General features: G+C 38.7%; 1 protein-coding gene across 3 annotated transcripts in view; it reads right to left on the reverse strand.

Annotated features, from left to right (window-relative positions):
* Positions 1 to 7141: 7141 nt before the first annotated feature.
* si:dkeyp-69b9.3 overlaps positions 7142 to 20221 on the reverse strand; it is a 40433-nt gene continuing 27353 nt past the window's right edge. The window contains exons 8-16 of one of the 3 annotated variants that reach the window (XR_012392047.1): positions 19119 to 19259; positions 18684 to 18988; positions 16989 to 17127; positions 16119 to 16541; positions 15887 to 16000; positions 12452 to 12589; positions 12261 to 12315; positions 7980 to 9304; positions 7142 to 7782 (exon numbers count right to left, since the gene is read on the reverse strand). Coding sequence is in view for 1 of the 3 variants with exons in the window: in XM_005157904.6 (XP_005157961.2) it covers positions 8880 to 9304; positions 12261 to 12315; positions 12452 to 12589; positions 15887 to 16000; positions 16119 to 16541; positions 16989 to 17127; positions 18684 to 18988; positions 19119 to 19259 (1740 nt within the window). In the remaining 2 variants the exon portion in view is untranslated. Of the gene's footprint in view, positions 9305 to 12260; positions 12316 to 12451; positions 12590 to 15886; positions 16001 to 16118; positions 16542 to 16988; positions 17128 to 18683; positions 18989 to 19118; positions 19260 to 20221 lie in introns of all 3 variants that reach the window. The other 2 variants (XR_012392046.1, XM_005157904.6) reach the window with 2 other exon arrangements.

Raw genomic sequence — 20221 nt, forward strand, 5'->3', positions numbered from 1 at the left:
GATGAATGCATGCTTGATTTATGCTGGATGAAACTTCTTGTTTGATGGTTATCGTCCTTTTTCACAGTTCACGTTTAAAAAGCTTTCATCTCTCTCTGAACCTTCGAAAAAATCTGTGGAACGCAGCTCATATCAAAAAAAAAAAGATACGTCATTCATCTTAATTTGCCTGATTATGTCAAACTGAGTTTGTTGATAATTGCGAGAGGTGTTCCCATGCCGTTTCACTTTCAACACTCATTTATAGTTGCTGTCATAGACAAGCATTTGTCACATGCATTTCAGTGTATTTCACAAGTGCTATTAAGTGAGGGATAATGTCTGCTTCAAATCTATGATGATAATAGCTATACATTATCATTCATGTTGAAGGGCTTTTCCCAAATACAATTTATAGACGAGAAATTTACATTTGATCTTGCTTGATGAGCTTAAAGCTTCTGCCAAAGTAAAGAGTCCATCTCAACATGGAAAAAAAAAATGAACTCGCTGTCCAAATATGCCTACTTCCATTGTAAACAGTATATGATAAACAGTATGTGAGCAGAACGTCCAAATGTGAAGCATTTATTAACTATAAACTGGTCCCACTTTAAGACAAATATTAAATTCCCTGACTTTTTTATCAACATAAAACATAGCATCAACATAAAACAAGCTGCTGTTGTGCTTATATATTAATATTAAAATAATATGATAGAATAAAAACATATTATTAAAATGATTTTAGATTTAGTATAAATTTGCATGATTTTATCAGCCACTATAAGAGCAACAATTTATAATTTACCTCAGATTTAGAAATAAGTCTGAAATATTTGGTTGGCAGCAGTGTTCTCCTTCTCCAGTATTTGATTGCTCGATAATAGTTTTATAAGCATTAAGGCTCGTACACACCAGGACATTTTTCAAGAGGGATTCAAACCCAAGCGACTTTCACTGCCGTCAAGCAGAAGAATATGTAAAATCACTCCTTGAGGTTAGATGGCGCTACACAACTTCAAGGTTCTGACACCCACATTTAACAGAAGAAGAAGACAAAGTTGACACGCTTGTTGTTATGGATGGTTCAAGCAGCAGCTCCAGCTCTAGAAATGATTATTGTTCACCAGTGCAATAAGCAGCGCCACGTTCATATCGCCTCTGGGCATCTTCTTCAATGTGCGCTCGCATTGACAATTTTGCACTTAAGCACCTCCAAGTGCTGTTTACTGTAACATCAGCAGCTCTGTGCACGTGAACAAAAGTGCCAACCTGATTGGTGAGGAAGGTTTTGATGTGGCGCATCAAAACAAAATAAAACGAGTATGAAGCGTTTCTTAATGAATGATGCTTTTACGCCTGCCGTTTTGCGCGTTGGTGCACATTAGCGCCCTTTATTTAGTCCCAAGGCTTTAAACGTAGATAGAAACGCAAGCAAAAAACATTTCCGTGTGCACAGGCACTAAAGGCCCTTGTTGGCCCGCGTTGCACACAACACGAAAAATGCCAGACGTAAAAGCATAATTTTTTTTAAAAACGCCTCATGTATGTTTTTTTGTTTTGACGCACCGCGTCAATTTTGTCTTCTTCTTCTGTGTTACAAGTGAGTGTCAGAAGCTTACAGTTGTGTAGCGCCATCTAACGTCAAGGAGTGATTTTGCATACTCTTCTGCTCGACGTCAGTGAAAATCTCTTTCTTGACGGTTTGAATCCGGAAAAACCTCTTGAAAAACGCTGACGATAAACACAAACATAAATCAGTGTGTACGAGCCTTTATGTTTAGATTTTATGTCTTCTACTTTTTAACATGCTGTTTTGAAGTGGTCATTTTGACGCCAAAGCTCTTAAAATGCACATTATACTGACATGTTTGGCGAAGTTAACAAGACTGGGACTGCACTAGACTTAAAATGCAGCTAAAAATAGCATAATCACAACAAAAGGTGTGGAGCAACAAAAAAAGTGACAAATGTGTATATATTCATCAGAGATTTTGGTCCTTATTGAAATGATAGCATCACGCTGTTGCTGCAGATTTGTTGGCTGCACATCCATGATGCGAATCTCCTGTTCCACCACATCTCAAAGGTACTCTAATGGATTGAGATCTGGTGACTGTGGAGGCCATTTGAGTACAGTGAACTCAAGAAACCAGTCTGAGATGATTCACTATATATGACATGGCGTGTTATCTTGCTGGATGTAGCCATCAGAAGATGGGTACACTCTGGTTATAAAGGGATGGACATTGTAAGCAACATTACTCAGGTAGGCTGTGGCGTTGACACGATGCTCAATTTGTACTAATAGGCCCAAAGTGTGCCAAGAAAATATCCCCCACACCATTAAATTATCACCACCAATCTGAACCGTTGATACAAGGCAGGATGGAGCCATGCTTTCGTGTAGTTGATGCCAAATTCTGACCCTACCATCCGAATGTTGCAGCAGAAATCGAGACTCGTGAGAGCAGGCAATGTTTTTCCAATCTTCTATTGTCAAATTTTGATGAGCCTGTGCAAATTGTAGCCTCAGTTTTCTGTTCTTAGCTGACATTAGTGGCACCCAGTGTGGTCTTCTGCTGCTGTAGCCATTCTGCCTCAAGTTTTGATGTGTTGTGCGTTCAGAGATGCTCTTCCACCTCAGTTGTGACGAGTGGTTAATAAAGTTACTGTTGCCTTTCTATCAGCTTGAACCAGTCTGGTCATTCTACTCTGACCTTTGGCATCAACAAGGCATTTGCACCCACAGAACTGCCACTCACTGGATAGTTTCTCTTTTTTCTGTCCATTCTCTGAAAACCCTAGAGATAATACACACAATCCCAGCAGATCAGCAGTTTCTGAAATACTCAGACCAGCTCGACTGGCACCCACAACTATGTCGCCACTTTCAAAGTCACTAAATCACCTTTTTTCCCATTCTGATGCTCAATTTAAACTGCCGAACAGGTAATAAACTTAACATCATGCTCCATGATGGCTTTTTCTCATCAGTAGAACATTTCATATAAAATATTTAGCCTTAAATCATGGTCCTTGGTGATTCATAAAATCAAACATTTCTAAAAATGCATGAAATTATCGACTTTTGCATAAAACAAATTTATTTTCAACATTATTTTACCTTTCTTTGTGTTAAAATTTGTTGACCATAAATATACTGCTTTTTTATTTTAATCAGTAGTTGTCGAAGCTGTTGACCAAACTACCATAAATATTCCATAAAGTAATGTAATAAAAAAAATGAGCAGCAATTATAAAGTTATGGAAAGAAACAGAAATTAAAAATGTGGTAAAACAGATTAGCCTAATGGTTTTTAAAAACAATTCCCATCAAAAGGCACACATAATAATTCATAAAATCAACACCATCAGTTTGACTTATTTTCGTGTTGATCAAGATGTATATTAAATTTGTCACGTTGTGTTAGGGAGCTCCCACCCCGTGTCAAACATTCTGAGCGATCTAATTAACACATTCAAGTAATTAAAGCACGGAGAAGCTGAAATTCGACTCCGCAAAAGGTAACAAACATGAATAATGCATGATTGTGTAAACCGCATTTATTAGGATCACTGAATAGTTAATCAGTTGGTGTGAATTAATATGATTGGTGTGAAGTGGGTTTCGAATCTGAAAGCAGACCTTTTCATAAGAGTTGCCTGATGTTTGGGTTTCATTTCTGCCCGCCAGCATCTTCAAAGGCATGTTTAACCATAACCATGATCTAGACAGAAAGGCAATCAAGCTCCTGCTAAGTTCTAACCATTTCCAACTGTAAACTTACTGGAAATTAAATGAAATTTTAAATAAAAAAGGCTCAACCCATTTCCAGCAGGAGCAAAGACAGCTAACCGAAATTGGAAAGGCTTTATTGCTGACACAACATAAATGAACATTACAGGCAGTTAAACGATTCAATGAGGGACATTTAAAATAAAATAGAGCTTATTGGAAGATTAGAGTATTTTTACTCAGGAATTTAAAGTCATGAACTGAGAAATCGTTTGACATTGAAGAAGACATTGTACTGTGTGGAAACATCCTATACATATCATTTCATTTGATTTTCCTTCGGCCTAGTCCCTTTACTCATCAAAGGTCGCCACAGCGGAAACCTTCCAACTTATCCAGCATGTTTTACACAGCAATGTCCCTTCAGCTGCAACCCAGTACTGGGAAACACCCATACACTATTATTCAGACAAATACAATATGGCCAATTTAGTTTATTTAATTTACCAACAGAGCATGTTTTTGGACTTGTGGGGGAAATCGGAGCACCCGGAGGAAACCCATTCTTATACGCAAAGAACAAGCAAACCACACAGAAATTCCAATCGACCCAGCATGGACTTGAACCAGCGACCTTCTTGCTGTGAGGCAACAGTGCTAATTACTGAGCCACCGTATCACCCATCCTGTAGATTGTACAATGAAATTGTTCATGTTAGTCTGAAAACAGCTTATATCGAAGTCTATCAGGCATGTTTTGAACTGTGCCTTTTTATTTTGTAATAACAAACTAAAACTAAACTCCGCCTCCCAGAATAAGATCAATGCCCATTTTTAACATCACTGCATGTTTAGCTCCGCCCATCAATTCACCTATGTAGAAACCCAGTTTGGATTCCAAGTTTGTTTATTCATTCATTCATTTTCTTGTCGGCTTAGTCCCTTTATTGATCCGGGGTCGCCACAGCGGAATGAACCGCCAATTTATCCAGCATGTTTTTACGCAGCTGATGCCCTTCCAGCCTCAACCCATCTCTGGGAAACATCCACACACACTCATACACTACGGACAATTTAGCCTACCCAATTCACCTGTACCGCATGTCTTTGGACTGTGGGGGAAACCGGAGAACCCGGAGGAAACCCACGCAGGGAGAACATGCAAACTCGACTCGAGCCAGTGACCCAGCGACCTTCTTGCTGTGAGGCGACAGCACTACCTACAGCGCCACTGCGTCGCCTCAAGTTTGTTTATTTTGAGAAAAATTGTATTTTATTGCTGATAATTTATTTGTGTTATTCATTCCTTCATTTTCCTGTAGTTCAGTCCCTTATTTATCAGGAGTCGCCACAGCAGAATGAACCGCCAACTATTCCGGCATATGTTTTACAAAGCGGATGCCCTTCCAGGCGCAACCTAGTACTGGGAAATACCCATACACTCATACACTCACACACTGTACAATACACTACAGACAAATACATTCATTCATTTTCCTTTGGTTTAGTCCTGGATTAAGGATCGCCACAGCGGAATGAACCTCCTTATCCAGCATATGTTTTACACAGTGGATGGCCATCCAGCTGCAACCCAGTACTGTGAAACACCCATAAACATTCACACACATACAATACAGCCTTTTTAGTTAATCTGAAATTCACCTGTACCGCATGTCTTTGGACTGCTAGGGAAACTGGAGCGCTCTGAGGAAACCCACGCATGGGGAGAACATGCAAACTCCGCACAGAAATGAGAACTGGCCCAGTGGGGACTTGAACCAGCGACCCTCTTGCTGTGAGGTGACAGTGCTAACCACTGAGCCACCGTGCCGCCAATATTTCAGCTATAAGAATAATAATTGTTCAACTAAATGCTGGTCTAAAGTCCAGCGCAGAGCGCATTAGTTATGCGCCTGTGCAGTTCCAAACGCTTATACGTTGTTTAAGACACACAGGATGTATAGCATTACACAAATATTGTTACACATGAAAGAAATTAAAGGATTAAAAATGATTATTTTCTACATTAATATAAAAACCACTGCCCCTATGCCTTCTTCTTGTCAGGGAGCTTAGTTCAGTTTATTCATGACAATTTGCATTTGTATAATGTTATTATTATTAGCAGTATTATTTATTTTATGAGTGTCTTACGTGGAGTGTTTTCACCGTTTACTTACACCACAAAAGTAAAGAGAAAGTAAAGAGGCCGAATGGAAGAGGCTAAATCTTTATCCTCGTGCTCCAGATGGTCTATTTTAACTGTTTTTTTTACAAGTGAATCGTTCAGTTTTTACTCTCACAAAGTCCGCCAATCTTAAAAAAAAAAACAAAAAAAAACGTAATTTTACGGTTTATTTCCGGCAGCTGGGGTGGCGAAAAAAAAAAGTTAAATAACGGCCATTAAATTATAGAAACTTACCGTAACATAACAGATATTAAATTACTGGAATTTCCTTGGATTTAAATTTCTGGTAAATTTCTGTAATTTAATATCTGTTATTTTACTGTGAATTCTGTAATTTAACGGATGTTTTTTCCGTATTTTTCTGTCACCCTAGATGCCAGAAATAAACCGTAAAATTACTGATTTTTTTTTTTTTTTTTACAGTGCATGTAAATAGCAAATGTGCCATGCGTGATGCAACTGACTCTTAAAAAGAAAGGGAGAAGCGACTCTGATTGGTTTAATGCATGTTATGCTCAAAACACAGCCATAACTTGGCCCACATGGAATCTACGTGCACAGAATTCCGCAGATGTTCAGCCCATCATTAATTCTGTTTATTAACCTGAGTAAATGTGTGTAAATCTGTATTTATTCAGTTTTTTAATTAATTACATTAATATTATTAACTAATATGAAAATTTTCATCTGATTTATGCACAATGTAGTTTGTGCAGTAATATTTTCTGTCTTTTAGTTTCTGCATTGTTTGAGAAAGTTGCTTTGTTTACCAAATAAAGTGGATCTAATTGGATTTGCATTTTAAGCATTAAATAAAAGATAAAAAGGTATTACTTTTTTATTTCACATATTAAGGTTTTAGTTATGATACTCCCAAAATAATTCCACAGAAATCCGCGGATTTTTACCAAAATTCTCCACAGAAATAGCAAAAAAACGTCAGCAGATTCTGTCTGGCTCTACCCATAACTCATTAGGAGAATAAGCACAACCCTGTTAGACCATGCGCCAGGACGCAAAGCGCATTTTTCCATCCTTAAAATAACACAAGTGGATTCAAACACACATTTAATGCTTTTTGCACCATGCGCTTTAGACTTTGAGTCTAGATCATTAAAATAGAGCCCTTGATAACCTTATTGGTGAGAATCTAAGAACAGAAGAAAATAAATAGAGTGTTTATCAGATCTAAATACGTATACTGTTAAAAAAAACACACAAAGAAACAGATACAGTCGGGAAGATCAATTAAGACTTTAATTGGACTACTTTAAGTATATTACATGACTTGGACATAGATAGTTGACCGTTTTAATAAATTATTCAATAAATAAATCAGTGAATGAGTCAATATAGGCAATCAAACGCTTAATATGTTTGCTTTTTGGTTGGTTGGTCATTGACATACTGAGTCATGTGGCTTAACAAGAAACCATGGATGCTTTAAAAGGGTCACATACAAAAAAAAAATCCTCTGAGAACCAACAAGGCCCAGCTGCACAAATGCTGTGATTCTCCAGCACCTGTTTGCACACTGAACTCAGGACAATACATTTGATTATCAAACACGTTGTCCTATTTACACGTACACGTTCACATATAAGACTGGGAAAGAATAACGAGTTCATGTTTCAGTTTCTTTTGGACATTTGAATACGCTTTATCCCTGTGCCCTTTCATGGAAGTATATTGCATTGAGTAATGTCCTGCTTTGTCCAGAATAATGCATTAAAGCAACAGGCAGCCGAAAGGTCAAATGTCTATGAACAACAATGGCAGACGATGTTAAATAGGTCCCATTATGAAAAGATAAACAGTTGTGGTTGAACAATCACTTCAAACACTCTCAGAAATAAAGGTACAGGAGCTGTCACTGGGGCAGTACCTTTTCAAAAGATACTTGTACCCAAAGAGTCCACAATGGTACTTCAATGGTCCATATTAATGTTCAAATGTACTTAAAAAGTTCCTCTGAGGTACTATTCTGCACTCTTCAGGTACAAATATGTATCTTTTGAGAAAGATACTGCCCCAGTGATAGTTCCTGTACCTTTAATTCTGAGAGTGTACAATGTTTTTTTGTGTGTGTGTGTGTGTGTGTGTAGCAGACTGCATCAATCTGCTCTAAAGCCTTTAGATAATCCAACATAATTACATTGGGCTTTTTTTAAAGACCATCTTCTTTTTAATCCAACTGAAGGTGCACACTGGCTTCAAACCAGCATATTTTTGCACTGTATTGGCACAATCTTCAGAGGATCTGTTGTTAGGCCACTGCGTTTGGGCTAGAATGCGCTAATCCAGGCAAAGCAGAACATAACTTGATACTAAATGGAAAAATGTACACCAGTATAAACAGAAACAAGTGCGTTTGGATGCTTTAGGCACCTCATTTATGGTGCATTGAAATTGTAGATACAGAACATGCTGGCAAGTGTGTGCGTGCCAACACAAACACACACGCTCGCGCGCAGATAAAGCAGCCAAGAGAAGCGTGCTCACACACACAGGGAGCGCATACACTTCCCTGCAAATACACACACACAGATTGTTTGAAGCTCCCGCCGCTCCGCGCAGTTGCCACATGCCGACAGTTTGTCTGGCACTGAAGCAAGAGGCAAATCAATAGGGGAAACCCGTGACATTTTTTTGGTATAATATATTCTTTTTCATTTTTTAAGCTTTTATAAAAAGTCATTGTGAAAGCGTGACTTATGTGCACATGCTCTTTGTGGATCTTTCTGAACGAATTACCAAAGCATACCTCTTCTTTTCACTTCCCTCCTACTCTCGACATTGCGTGGAGCAGAGGCTACACCAGTCAGATCTGTTTGGTCACATCAGTTGACAGAGATGGATGCAGAACCGGAGGAACGAACGAGGGGGGTGTACAGGATTTGAAAGGTGCTTCATTTCCAATCATGCATCCAATTAGCCACAAGCACATACAGACACACTACGCCCCCTTCTTCACCATTGCTCCACCATCAGGTCCAGGACCCTGTTGACGTTTAGGTCCGAGTCGAGGCCAAAGTCGCTCTCAAGAAACGGGGCGGCAGGGGGCGTTAGTGGATGCAGACCAGAGGTCAAGGTCTCCAGCCAATCAGCGGGGTCAAAAGCGGGGACCTCTGACCTTCTTTTCCTGGACAGGGAGGTTGATGGTGGAGTGGTGCAGATGGGGGGAGGGGGAAGCGGAGCTGGGGTCGGACAGAGGGCTGAAGTGTTGTTAGGTGAGGGAGGAAGCTCTAAAAGAAGCGAAGAGCATAAAGGAGACGACAGGAAGTTGTCATCTTTTTGCCGCTTGGTGGACTGTGATTGGTCAGGCTGTAGGGCAGAGGAGAAGCCTGAGACGACGAGAGCGGCTGATTGGATGTCTGTGACGAGCGAAGAGTTATCTGAAAAGATAACAAAATAATTTAATGGTGAATTCACAGTGTTAAAGATGTTTGATGGATCTTAAGTATGGGTGTGAGGAAATCTGATGAGCCTCATGATATCTGGCTGAGATTGGTGTGAAATCAGTTCCAAATCGGTTACTTTTCTTTGACAGTCAAAATAGCCAATATGAACTTGGAAAAGTGATTCTTAAGTAGCAGTAAAACACTGCTGGGCTAGAACTAACCGCTTGCGTCAGAACCGCTTGCGTCAGGAGAGCAGGCACAGCAAACAATACTTTTCTTACTTTTTTGTTTTGATTCTAGTCCAAATATCTAAAAACTTCTAAACTAAGAAGCATTTTCTGGACAAGCAAAACATATTGTCTTGTTTTAAGAAATAATATGTTAAAATTAAGTGAGTATTTCCCTAAAACAAGCAAAATAATCTGCCAATGAGGAAAGCTAAATTATCTGAAGTCAAAAGGAAAAACTAGATTATTTTGCTTACACCATTGGCAGATTATTTTGTATGTTTTAAGGTAAAACCTAAAATGTTGCCGTATTATTTGCATTTTATTTGCATGTCTAGAAAACGCTTCTTGGTTTAACACCTTTTGACATCTGGACTAGAAATTAGACAAAAAAATCAAAGTAAGAAAAGCTTTTTTGCAGCAGCACTAGGCATCTCGAAGTCCTGCACATTGGCTCCAAGCTTGTGGACCTTTTCCAATCCCATCCCCACTCTCTCTCCAACTTTGCTTACTCTCTACAGATGTTCATATACCAATAAAGAAACAAAAATGTCCAAAATAAATTAAAAAACAACAATAACATGACCTTTTGTAAGGGTGTTTTCAAACCTGCCATATTTAGATTGGTTGAATCTCACTAGAGTTTGTTTTCCCTATTGGTGTGGTTCGTTTGGGCAGGTGTGAATGTAGACTAAAAAAGCGCACTGAGACCTCCTTGAATAGGTGGTCTTGGTACGATTTCAAACGAAGCCTGGAGAAAAACATGATCCGAACTAGTACAGACACAACCGCAAAAAGTACTCCACCTTTTTGGACTAATCTAGCTGCTGTAGCCGATGCACTGGGATGTAGAGAGAGAATCTCTGTTGACAGTGCTTTACCAATAATGTTAAACAAAGAGAAAGAGAGGAAAAACATTACCTGATGGACCGTTGGTAATTTTTTCAGAAGATGACCATGTCACAGTTTGGTTAAATTAATTTACACCTCCTCCTGAAGTGACTTGCGATGCGCGTTCATTGTTTGCAATGCATTAAAACATTGTTTTCCAGCAGCAGCCGCGCTTCATTCTCGAAATGTATAGTTTATCTAAAGTGACGTATACAAACTATATAATATACTATAACCAGAGATCCAATCAGCCAGCGCAGTCATCACTCTATAGTAAAAAGAGACATTAGCCCCTTTTACACATACAGATCAAAATTACTGGCAATTGTCCGGAAAGGTGTGTATGTGTGAACAGGCCCTTTTTAAAAATACCAGTAAATTCGTTCTGGCTATTTTCCGGAAAGAGAAGTTATAACATTACCAGTAATTTGCCGGAATGCTGCGCTGTGTGAACGCCGATGGAAGATTGCCGGAAAGCGCGTGTTCACATCTAGACCGTGCTGACGTGAGACGTCTGCATTAGCCAATCAGAACAGTCAGACGCATTTACGTCTGCGTGGTTTAGGAGAATAAAAGCCTCTGAATATTTTCCCAGACACACTTAGCTGCTAGAAGTTAGTCAGATCACGTTTATATGTTCATCTTAATACCAACTGTATAAATAATTATCGATAAGATGCTTATGATAAACCGTTGTTTGTTTACCTTCAAGCTTTGCGTGTGCCCGTGAAACAGCCTGTGAGCGCCAGCACACACACATATCATGTACATCTCAACATGTGAAAGTGTTTCTCTATATGTTTTTATCGGAGTTGTTCACAATACTGATCCATCCACAGAGGCTGTAATGTAGTCAAATGTTTACAAATACAAGCGCAGCCGTTTAGAGCTCATTTCAGGTTAATGATGTCAGAATTTACCGGTATTTTGGAATGGATGTGTGAATGGCCCTTTCCAGAAAAAATCTGTAAGGTTCTCGCCTGTGTGAACAGCGCTTTTTTGAACTTACCGGTAAAGTCATTCCAGAAATTTTCCAGATATTTACCGGTATCACTGTGTGAAAGGGGCTATTTTGTGTCTGCCAGTTTGTTTACCTGCATGAGTTCCGTTGGCATTTTCCCGCATGTAAATTCTGACCAATTGAAAAGCAGTTTAGAAAATACTTTCAATAACATCTGGCCAATAAGTGATGTGAATTTTGTCACATGACTGCATTTTAGTTCTTTTCAACTGGTTCGGACCAAATTAATCAGTGTGGTGTGAAAAGTACCCAAAACGGCAAAAAAGGTATCATTTGTTGCCCTTGGTCCGGACCAAATGAACCGAACTATAGATGTGAAAGCACTCTTAGGCTATTCTGTATAGTACACATTTCAAGTATAGTCCTATGAGTTTCTAGAGAGCACTGTTTTGATTATAGTGAATTACTGCACTCATAGGTTGCACTTAAAAGAATGTTTGTTTTATTTATGCTATTAGTAGTTTTTGTACAATTACTTGCGGTTGAGTTTGTGGGAAAAATATTGCAGTGTGTTTTCAAAATGCACCTAAATTTATTTATTTATTTTTTTTTTTTTTTTGAATAAAATACTATATTTTATTATATATTTTTTCACTGAGAATTTCTTTAAAGTCTAAAAATCTCATTCTTGTGAACCCAGTCTCATGCCCTACCTCGGGTTGATATGAGTCTCGTCACACCCCTAATCTTAACCTATTTGTCATCCACAACCAGCTGTCAGTGATTTTAAAAGTGTCATAATTGCTGTCTCTCTTCAGATCATTTTCAGAAATACTCTTAAATTTTAATCCACTAGTCAAGTTTTACTTACCTGAACCACCAATATTCACATCCAAAATGTCATCTATGGATTGAGAAGGGTCCATCTTACATGGTGAAAGAAGAATGGACAGGAAGTTGAACGTCAGTGCTCATTGTTAATGAACAGCGATCAATTCATCAATAGTTGCATATTGAAGGAATTGTCAACAGCAGACGGCACATAAACTCGTAAACACTCACCTGCACTCTTTGAATGGCCTCCTGTAGTTCCTCTTCCAAACTGCGGACAGTGGGTGATGCTTGTGCTGGACTGGCAGTGATTTGCATTGGCAAATCAAAGTCCTGCCCAATTGCATCACAAAGCTGACAGCAGTTTACCTAATATTAAGAATAACAATAAAGAAAGAAATGTATCTCAATAATTATGTTTCAATGGACATTAATATGATTAGGATAATGCTCTGATTAAGAATCTAATATGTAATCAGATTTTAGATTACTTTAATCCAGTTAAAAAGTCAATATCAAAGTAAACAAATTAAATTAAGACATGTGCAGTAGTCCTCTATATCAGTGGTTCCCAACCTTTTTCTCTGGGGCCCCCCCATGAACATATACAAACATTGGAGCCCCCCCAACATATAAATACACACTCAAGCACACACATATGTACCGTATATATATATATATATATATATATATATATATATATATATATATATATATATATATATATATATATATATATATATATATATATATATATACTGTATGTGTGTGTTTATGTGCATTTAGATAGGCTTTGTCATACTGTCTAATCTTTTTCTTCGCCTCTGAAGAATCATTGCATTGACGTTTCTCTGCCATTTTTGTTTTGATTTTGCCTTTACGAGAAGTTGGACAAACACATTGCGCAAAGGAGCAAAATCTAAAAAATTATTTAAACTTATTTATTTTAATTATTTTTACTATTACGTTGTAATTTTATGCATGTGTTTTGATTTAGATTTTTTTTTTGTACTTAAAAATACATATATAATAGTAGGGCTGATTTTGGGAAAAATCATAATCACAATTACTTTGGTCATAATTGTAATCTCGATTATTCAAAACGATTATCAGTTAAAGTCAAAATTATTAGCGCTCCTGAGAATTTTTTATTTTCTAAATATTTCCCAAATTATGTTTAACAGAACAAGGATTTTAACAGTATTTCCTCTAATATTTTTTTCTTCTAGGCTTATTTGTTTTATTTTAGCTAGAATAAAAGCAGGTTTAAATATTTTGAAACCTATTTTAAGATCAATATTATTAGCACCCTTAAGCAATATATATTTTTGATTGTCTGCAGAAGAAACTACTGTTATACAATGACATGCCTAATTACTCTAATTAAGCCTATGAATTGCACTTTAATTTGAATGCTTGTATTTTGAAAAAACATCTAGTAAAATATTATGTGCTGTCATCATAGCAAAGATAAAAGAAATCAGTAATTAGAAATGAGATATCAAAACTATTATGTTCAGAAATAAGTAAAAAATAAAAATAAAATACTTCTTTCCATTAAACAGAAATTGGGCAGGAAAAGGGTTGGTAATATTCAGGAGGGCTAATAATTCTGACTTCAAGTGTATATATACAGTTATTTTCCACCCTGCAAAGGAAAAAGAAATAAATACAATAGAATAAAAATATAAAACAAACTGTGCTTTAAGCATCTTCACTGTAAGAAAAACACTTTAGCTACAAAAATCCTTCAGTCAAGAGCAGAGAAACATTTTCTTGTTATGTTTGATTAATGATAATAAAAACAGGCGGCAGCAGGAATATTTTGCGCTGTCTCTTTAATGGTTTCTCTTTCACGTCTTTTAAGCCTCAACTCGTTTGTTTATTACACAAATGAGGGTTAATATAAATAATCACTAAACACCGCGTTTTGACACCTATTTGACCATTAAAGCGCTCACGTTAAGATGACTTTAGATGTCTGCGCTCCTCTGCTCGTCTCAGTGTGCGAATGAGAGCGAATGCTGACCGGCCGCATGCTTCTGACTGCGTGTGCGTGTTGCACACACACATAAGCACGCGGTCTTTCACAACACGTGTACAACTGGAAAGGGGGCGGTATATGATGCATATAATCGTTTATCTTGATTAATGCTTTTTTATAATCGTTTGAAATCAAAATTGGATTTTGGATTAATTGTACAGCCCTATATAATAGTGGAGCATTTTTATGCCTTTTTCTACCTCAACACTTATCCTCTCCCGCGCCCCCCTTGTGAACTCTGGCGCCCCCCTTAGGGGGGCGCGGACCCCAGGTTGGGAACCACTGCTCTATATGTCCCATTAAAGAGCAGAGAAGGCCTGTTGCTGGAGAATTTATATCTGTCACCATTTGTTTGCTCATTTAAATAAATGAACTGCAGTTCAAGTGTCGATAAACTAAAAATAAAACATACTAAATTCATATAGTACCCTTTACGAACATGAATTATGATGAGTGAAACTTTAAAGGAAACATTGGATAGTGTCATGTGGTGATGTTTAATCATATTGTAGTCTTATTCAGGGCTGCACAGTGGCGCAGTGGGTAGTAGTTCACCTCACAGCTGGACGGTTGATGGTTCGAGCTTTGACTGGGTCAGTTGGCATTTCTGTGTGGAGTTTGCATGTTCTCCCTGTGTCCGTGTGGGTTATCTTTCCCCACAAGTCCAAAGACAAGCGGTACAGGTGAATTGGGTAAGCTAAATTGTCCGTAGTTTATGTGTGTGAATGGGTGTGTATGGATCTTTCTCAGTGATGGGTTGAAGCTGGTAGGGCATCCGCTTCGTAAAACAAATGCTGGATAAGTTGGCGGTTCATTCCGCTGTAACAACCCCAGATTAATAAAGGGACTAAGCCGAAAAGAAAAATGATTGAATGAATGAGTAGTCTTATTCATTTATTCATTCATTTTCCTTCAGCTTAGTTCCTTGTTTATCAGGGGTTACCACCAAGGGCACCACTAGCCGGCACGGGCCCTATGACAACATTCTGGTAGTGTCATGGAAGAAAGTGAAGAGCGAAAATTGGGCCCCCTAATAGTAACGCTGGGGGCCCCAAAATGGCGTGGGCACTTAAAATCATCCTAATCTTACCCCTACTTGCACCCCTGGTCACCCCAACGGAATTAACTATTCCAGCATATGTTTTACACAGCAGGCGCCCTTCCAACCACAACCCAGTACTAGAACACTCCCAACCCTGACCCTACCCCTACCCTAACCCTATCTCTAACCTAGTACTGAGAAACTCCCATACATTCTCGCAGTCACACACAATTTTGTTTACCCAATATACCACGTCTTTGGACTGTGGGGGAAACTGAAGCATCTGGAGGAAACCCACAGGAAAATGGGAAGAACATGCAAATTCCACACAGATATACCAACTGGTTCAGCTTGGACTCGAAACAGCAACCTTCTTGCTGCGAGGCCACCATGCCACTAGTCCTATTCAGATTAAGGTAAATAATTTGATTACTGATGTCTATGCATAGTAAATTCTGTTTTTTTTGTGTGTGTGTGCTAATATTACTCATCTCATGAGCTACGAAATATCTAACAGATAATGTACCCCCATTATATTTTCATGCCACATCCCAAAACTCCCAATACTCAAAGTGCTTACTTTTCCATCACCACTGCAGTATGTAAAGAGCAGTTCCTGTCCACCTGTTTCTGCTTTCCCTCTGTTGCACCCTGGCTCCTGTTGCAGGAACGGATGAAGGGAACTTCCACACAGCTGGACAAAGCAGAAGGAAGGAACAGCACAATAAATGCTTGAAAACGAAAAGAAACTGATATAGCACGAATAAAGTCAATAAGAAAACATCAGAATCAGGAAAGGCATCCTTACTCACCTGAGTGTCCTTTGCTCCATCTCTGGGTCTGCTCCTGATCCTCTCTCTCATTTCCAGCTCTACACTGAGTTCATCTACTGCCTGGCCTGGTCTCCATGTTGCACCAGAGGGCAATTGAGGGGACGATGTATGCAAAGTAGGGCTGGAGCCAGCAGAAGAGGGAGAAGTTAGGAAACCATCACTAGCTAAGCTTGGCTCTGCTAAACCTGTGTAAGTGGAATTGGAGGAGGTGTCTATGCTGGTGGGGCTTAGGTTTAGGCTGGCAGGGTGGGACTGATCTAGTGTGGCCCCTAATTGGCAAAGTGGAGCAGGGGTTAATGGGGGACGAGGCATTTGGAAGGGACGGAGTCTCTCCAAAAGTGCCGGCTTGGTGCCAGAAACTGGGAGTCCACGTTTACGCAGCTGTTGACGAAGAACTGACACCTGAAAAGAGGGAGAAATACTTTCAATGTTCTACACAAAACTTATGCATGCAAACAGTTTGAAGACCAAACAATCCAGAGCAACACAGTCTAATCCTGCTCCTGGGGGTCAACATAACATTAAATTTAATTCCAACCAGTTGCCTAGGAGTTTCTAGTGAGCCTTGAACATCTGGTCTGTTTAACCATGGTTGGAGCCGAAATTTCAAGACAGTGATCCTTCATGAATTTTACTGAACTGCCTTAAACTTGACCATGGGTCTTCAAACCTGCTTCTGGAGGGCCACTTTACTACTGGGTTACTAACCTTAATTAAACACACCTAAACCAACTAATCAAGGTGTTCGGGATTACTTAAAACCCCATGCCTTGAAATCTGTTGGCTATAGCCGAATTGAGCAGGATTGGCCATCTTGGAGCAGGATTGGTCATCTTAACCAGTTCTTACCGTCAAGTCATCAAGGTTTGAGGGCAGTAACTCTGCTTGGTGGATGGGACTTGTATCAGGAGTAGAAGGGTTTGTCGATGGTGTTGCAGACTGAGGAGAACTTTGAGGTGTAGATCCAGAAGTCTTCAAATTGTTCTCACTATTGATTGGATGAATAACATAATTGTATGAATTACTCTTTGATTCCACTGTGTTACCATTTAAGCTAAAGATTATCCCTTTTCCACCAACACAAACCAGATGTTAGTTCAGAGCCAGTGCTATTGTCAGTTCGAAGCTGGCCATTTAAAAACTTCTTTGCATTTCCACTTTCTAGAGCTAGGTCTGATGTCACTGCATACATCTCATTTTTCCCAACAACACAAATGTGGAAGTGCCAAATACAAACAGCATAAACAATGCATTGCTATAAATGCTATTAATTTTGTGAACCTACACAGTGAATCTGTGTTTATTATAGTTTGTAGTTTGTATATAAAGATATTGCAAGTGACAATAACATGGTCATGCACCCATCATTTGCAAGTGACTCAGAATACAAGTAAGAATAGCATGTTCATGCAGTGCGCTGTCACACTAAGTAAAGTTGCCTTAAACCGTGCGGAAGCACTTGTCCCCCCTCCACTCTCCCCCTGTCGGCCTGCACTCACACTACATCTTCTTTACTTTCTGAACCAGAGCACGCTTACATAACCGATCATTCTGTTTAGAGAAGTGCTCCTGGACAGCACAGTGGACATTGCTTTAGTTGTATTGTTTTTTATTATTTTTAGTTGTTTAGGATACAGTGACATGCAGTAAAATATTTTGCTCTTATAAATTATCATAAAAGTCCTCATGCCGCACATATTAGGAGGTTTTCACCTTCCATATAAAACAGTCTCTTAAAAGTGACGTCACGTCTTTAGTTTCGCTTTTAGGCATGCTTTGTACTTACACTGCAAACGTACCAACCAAACCGCGCTCTGGCATTCCTCTTCCAACCAGGCCTGGGGATGGCCAACTGAATCGTGTCTGGGCCCGATTCAGAGCACTAACACTTGTAAAACAAACCGGGAGCGAGCATGGGCACGGTTAGGATAATAGTGTAAGTGCACCCAAGAAGCGATAATGTGTTCAGCATAATGTTCGCTGCTATTACTGACCTTATCCCCTGACTCAAATGGTTCTAACTTCTAGCTCAGCAATGATAAGGTGCTACTAGAGAGGCAATATTTCTTGGTCAGATTGCTTTGGGTGTCGAAAGGCAAAGTAGCAATTTGGAGCAAGGTTCTGGCTCTGAACCAGCACTCAAACTACCTTGGTGGAAAAGGGGTAGGAGTAGCAAGAATACAATTTTAGCTGTGATTTTGATTTTGATCATATCAGTTGGCCTTTATTCATTTAATGCTAGATTACATTACACTACTTATCTTATTTGGAATTAGGGAAAGGTGATGCAGGTTGATGCAAATGAGAACTACAGCTTCCAAACTGTATATGACGGTTTTACATTCTTGCTTTTTACTCTATACTGCCACCTAGTCCAAATATTTTTGAGGGTAAGGCTGACATAAAAGAGTGATTCTGGATTTTATTCAGAATTTCAGTTATATTGTAGGAAAATGGGAAAATAATACCAATCATAGAGCATGCACAGGGCTTTAGCTGTACAAATCATGCATTTTTCCATGAGTGTTTTGTTTGGAGGATTACCTGTTTGTCACAGGGAGTTGTTGTTGCTGGTTGAGAATTTGTAGTTGCAAGAACACCTGCTGTTGTTGCAAGAGGTGCGAGTATGAGGAATCAGTGGCCGGAACCTGACTGTTGTTATTTTTTTGCGAAGCATTTGCAGCTCCGCTTCCAGTCCCAGTCCTTTGATCTGGAGGAATGTACTGATGGTATTTCAGTTTCCTCATTTTAGGCTTTGAATCGCGAGGTTTCCGTGGTCGTGAAGGGCGGGATGAATTTAAGGACCCACCCAGAATGGAATGAGAAGGTGGAGCTGGAGGCTGTGCGGTCTTGAGGCAAACAAAGTGAAAATGTGATTAACATAATTTGGAAAAATGACATTATCTAGTAGATGAGAGAAATAATGAAGGATGAAATGGGGCGAGAAGCAAAACAAATCATTATTTTAATTCTCTGTACCTTTGGCAGCAGTGGTGGTGTCTGGGAGGGCATGTACATCCCTTTGGGTCTCCCAGTTGTTATGGAGTTTGACCCCGTTACTGTCATGGTCATTGGTTGGCTGATGCACTCGGTTGCCGGGAGCAACGCCAATCTACACTGCTGTAAAAAAAAAATAAAAATGAGTCTGTAATGGTGAAAATTCTGAGTAACCGCCTTCCAGCCTTTTAACCTGAACTTAGAGGTATTTTCTGACCCACTAGCTGCACCAAACCGATTTAAATGTCAGTTGAAATCAGAATTATTGGCCTCCCTTTGAATTTCTTTTTCTTTTTTTTCTTTTTCTTTTTTTTACATATTTCCCAGATGAAGTTTAACAGAGCAAGGACATTTTCACAGTATGTCTGATAATATTTTTTTCTTTTGGAGAAAGTCTTATTTGTTTTATTTTGGCTAGAGTAAAAGCAGTTTTTAATTTTTTTAGAACCTAGTTAACCTAATTAACATAGTTAAGTCTTTAAATGTCACTTTAAGCTGTATAGAAGTGTCTTGAAAAATATCTAGTCAAATATTATTTACTGTCATCATGGCAAAGATAAAATAAATTAGTTATTACAAATGAGTTATTAAAACTAATATGTTTAGAAATGTGTGGGGAAAAAACTTCTCTCTGTTAAACAGAAATTGGGGGAAAAATAAACAGGGGGCTATTAATTCAGGGGGGCTAATAATTCAAACTTCAACTGTATATTCATTAATATAAAGCAAAAAATACAAAAATACCTAAAAGTGAACAGGGAGCATTTTTTGTTTACTCAGTGTGGTTTGGTGCTTGAATTAAGAGAAATATTTGGTAACACTGGTATATACAGACCAATTATCACTATTAACTACTGGCTTATTACTGTACCTGCCTATTATTAAGATATTGTCCGTTTATTACAGCTTCCAGGGCAACCAGCTATTTACAACAAAGATAAAGTGATTTTTTGTATAGGCAACGAGACAGTTTTTCGGATTCCTTTGAGACGGATTACAGAAAGTGAAGTTTTAAAAATTATTAGTGAGTTAAAATTAAATAAGGCTCCTGGAATTTATAATATTCCTGCAAGATTTTTTTAAAG

This window comes from Danio rerio, chromosome 16 (assembly GCF_049306965.1).
Source record: "Danio rerio strain Tuebingen ecotype United States chromosome 16, GRCz12tu, whole genome shotgun sequence".
Taxonomy (NCBI): Eukaryota; Metazoa; Chordata; class Actinopteri; order Cypriniformes; family Danionidae; genus Danio; species Danio rerio.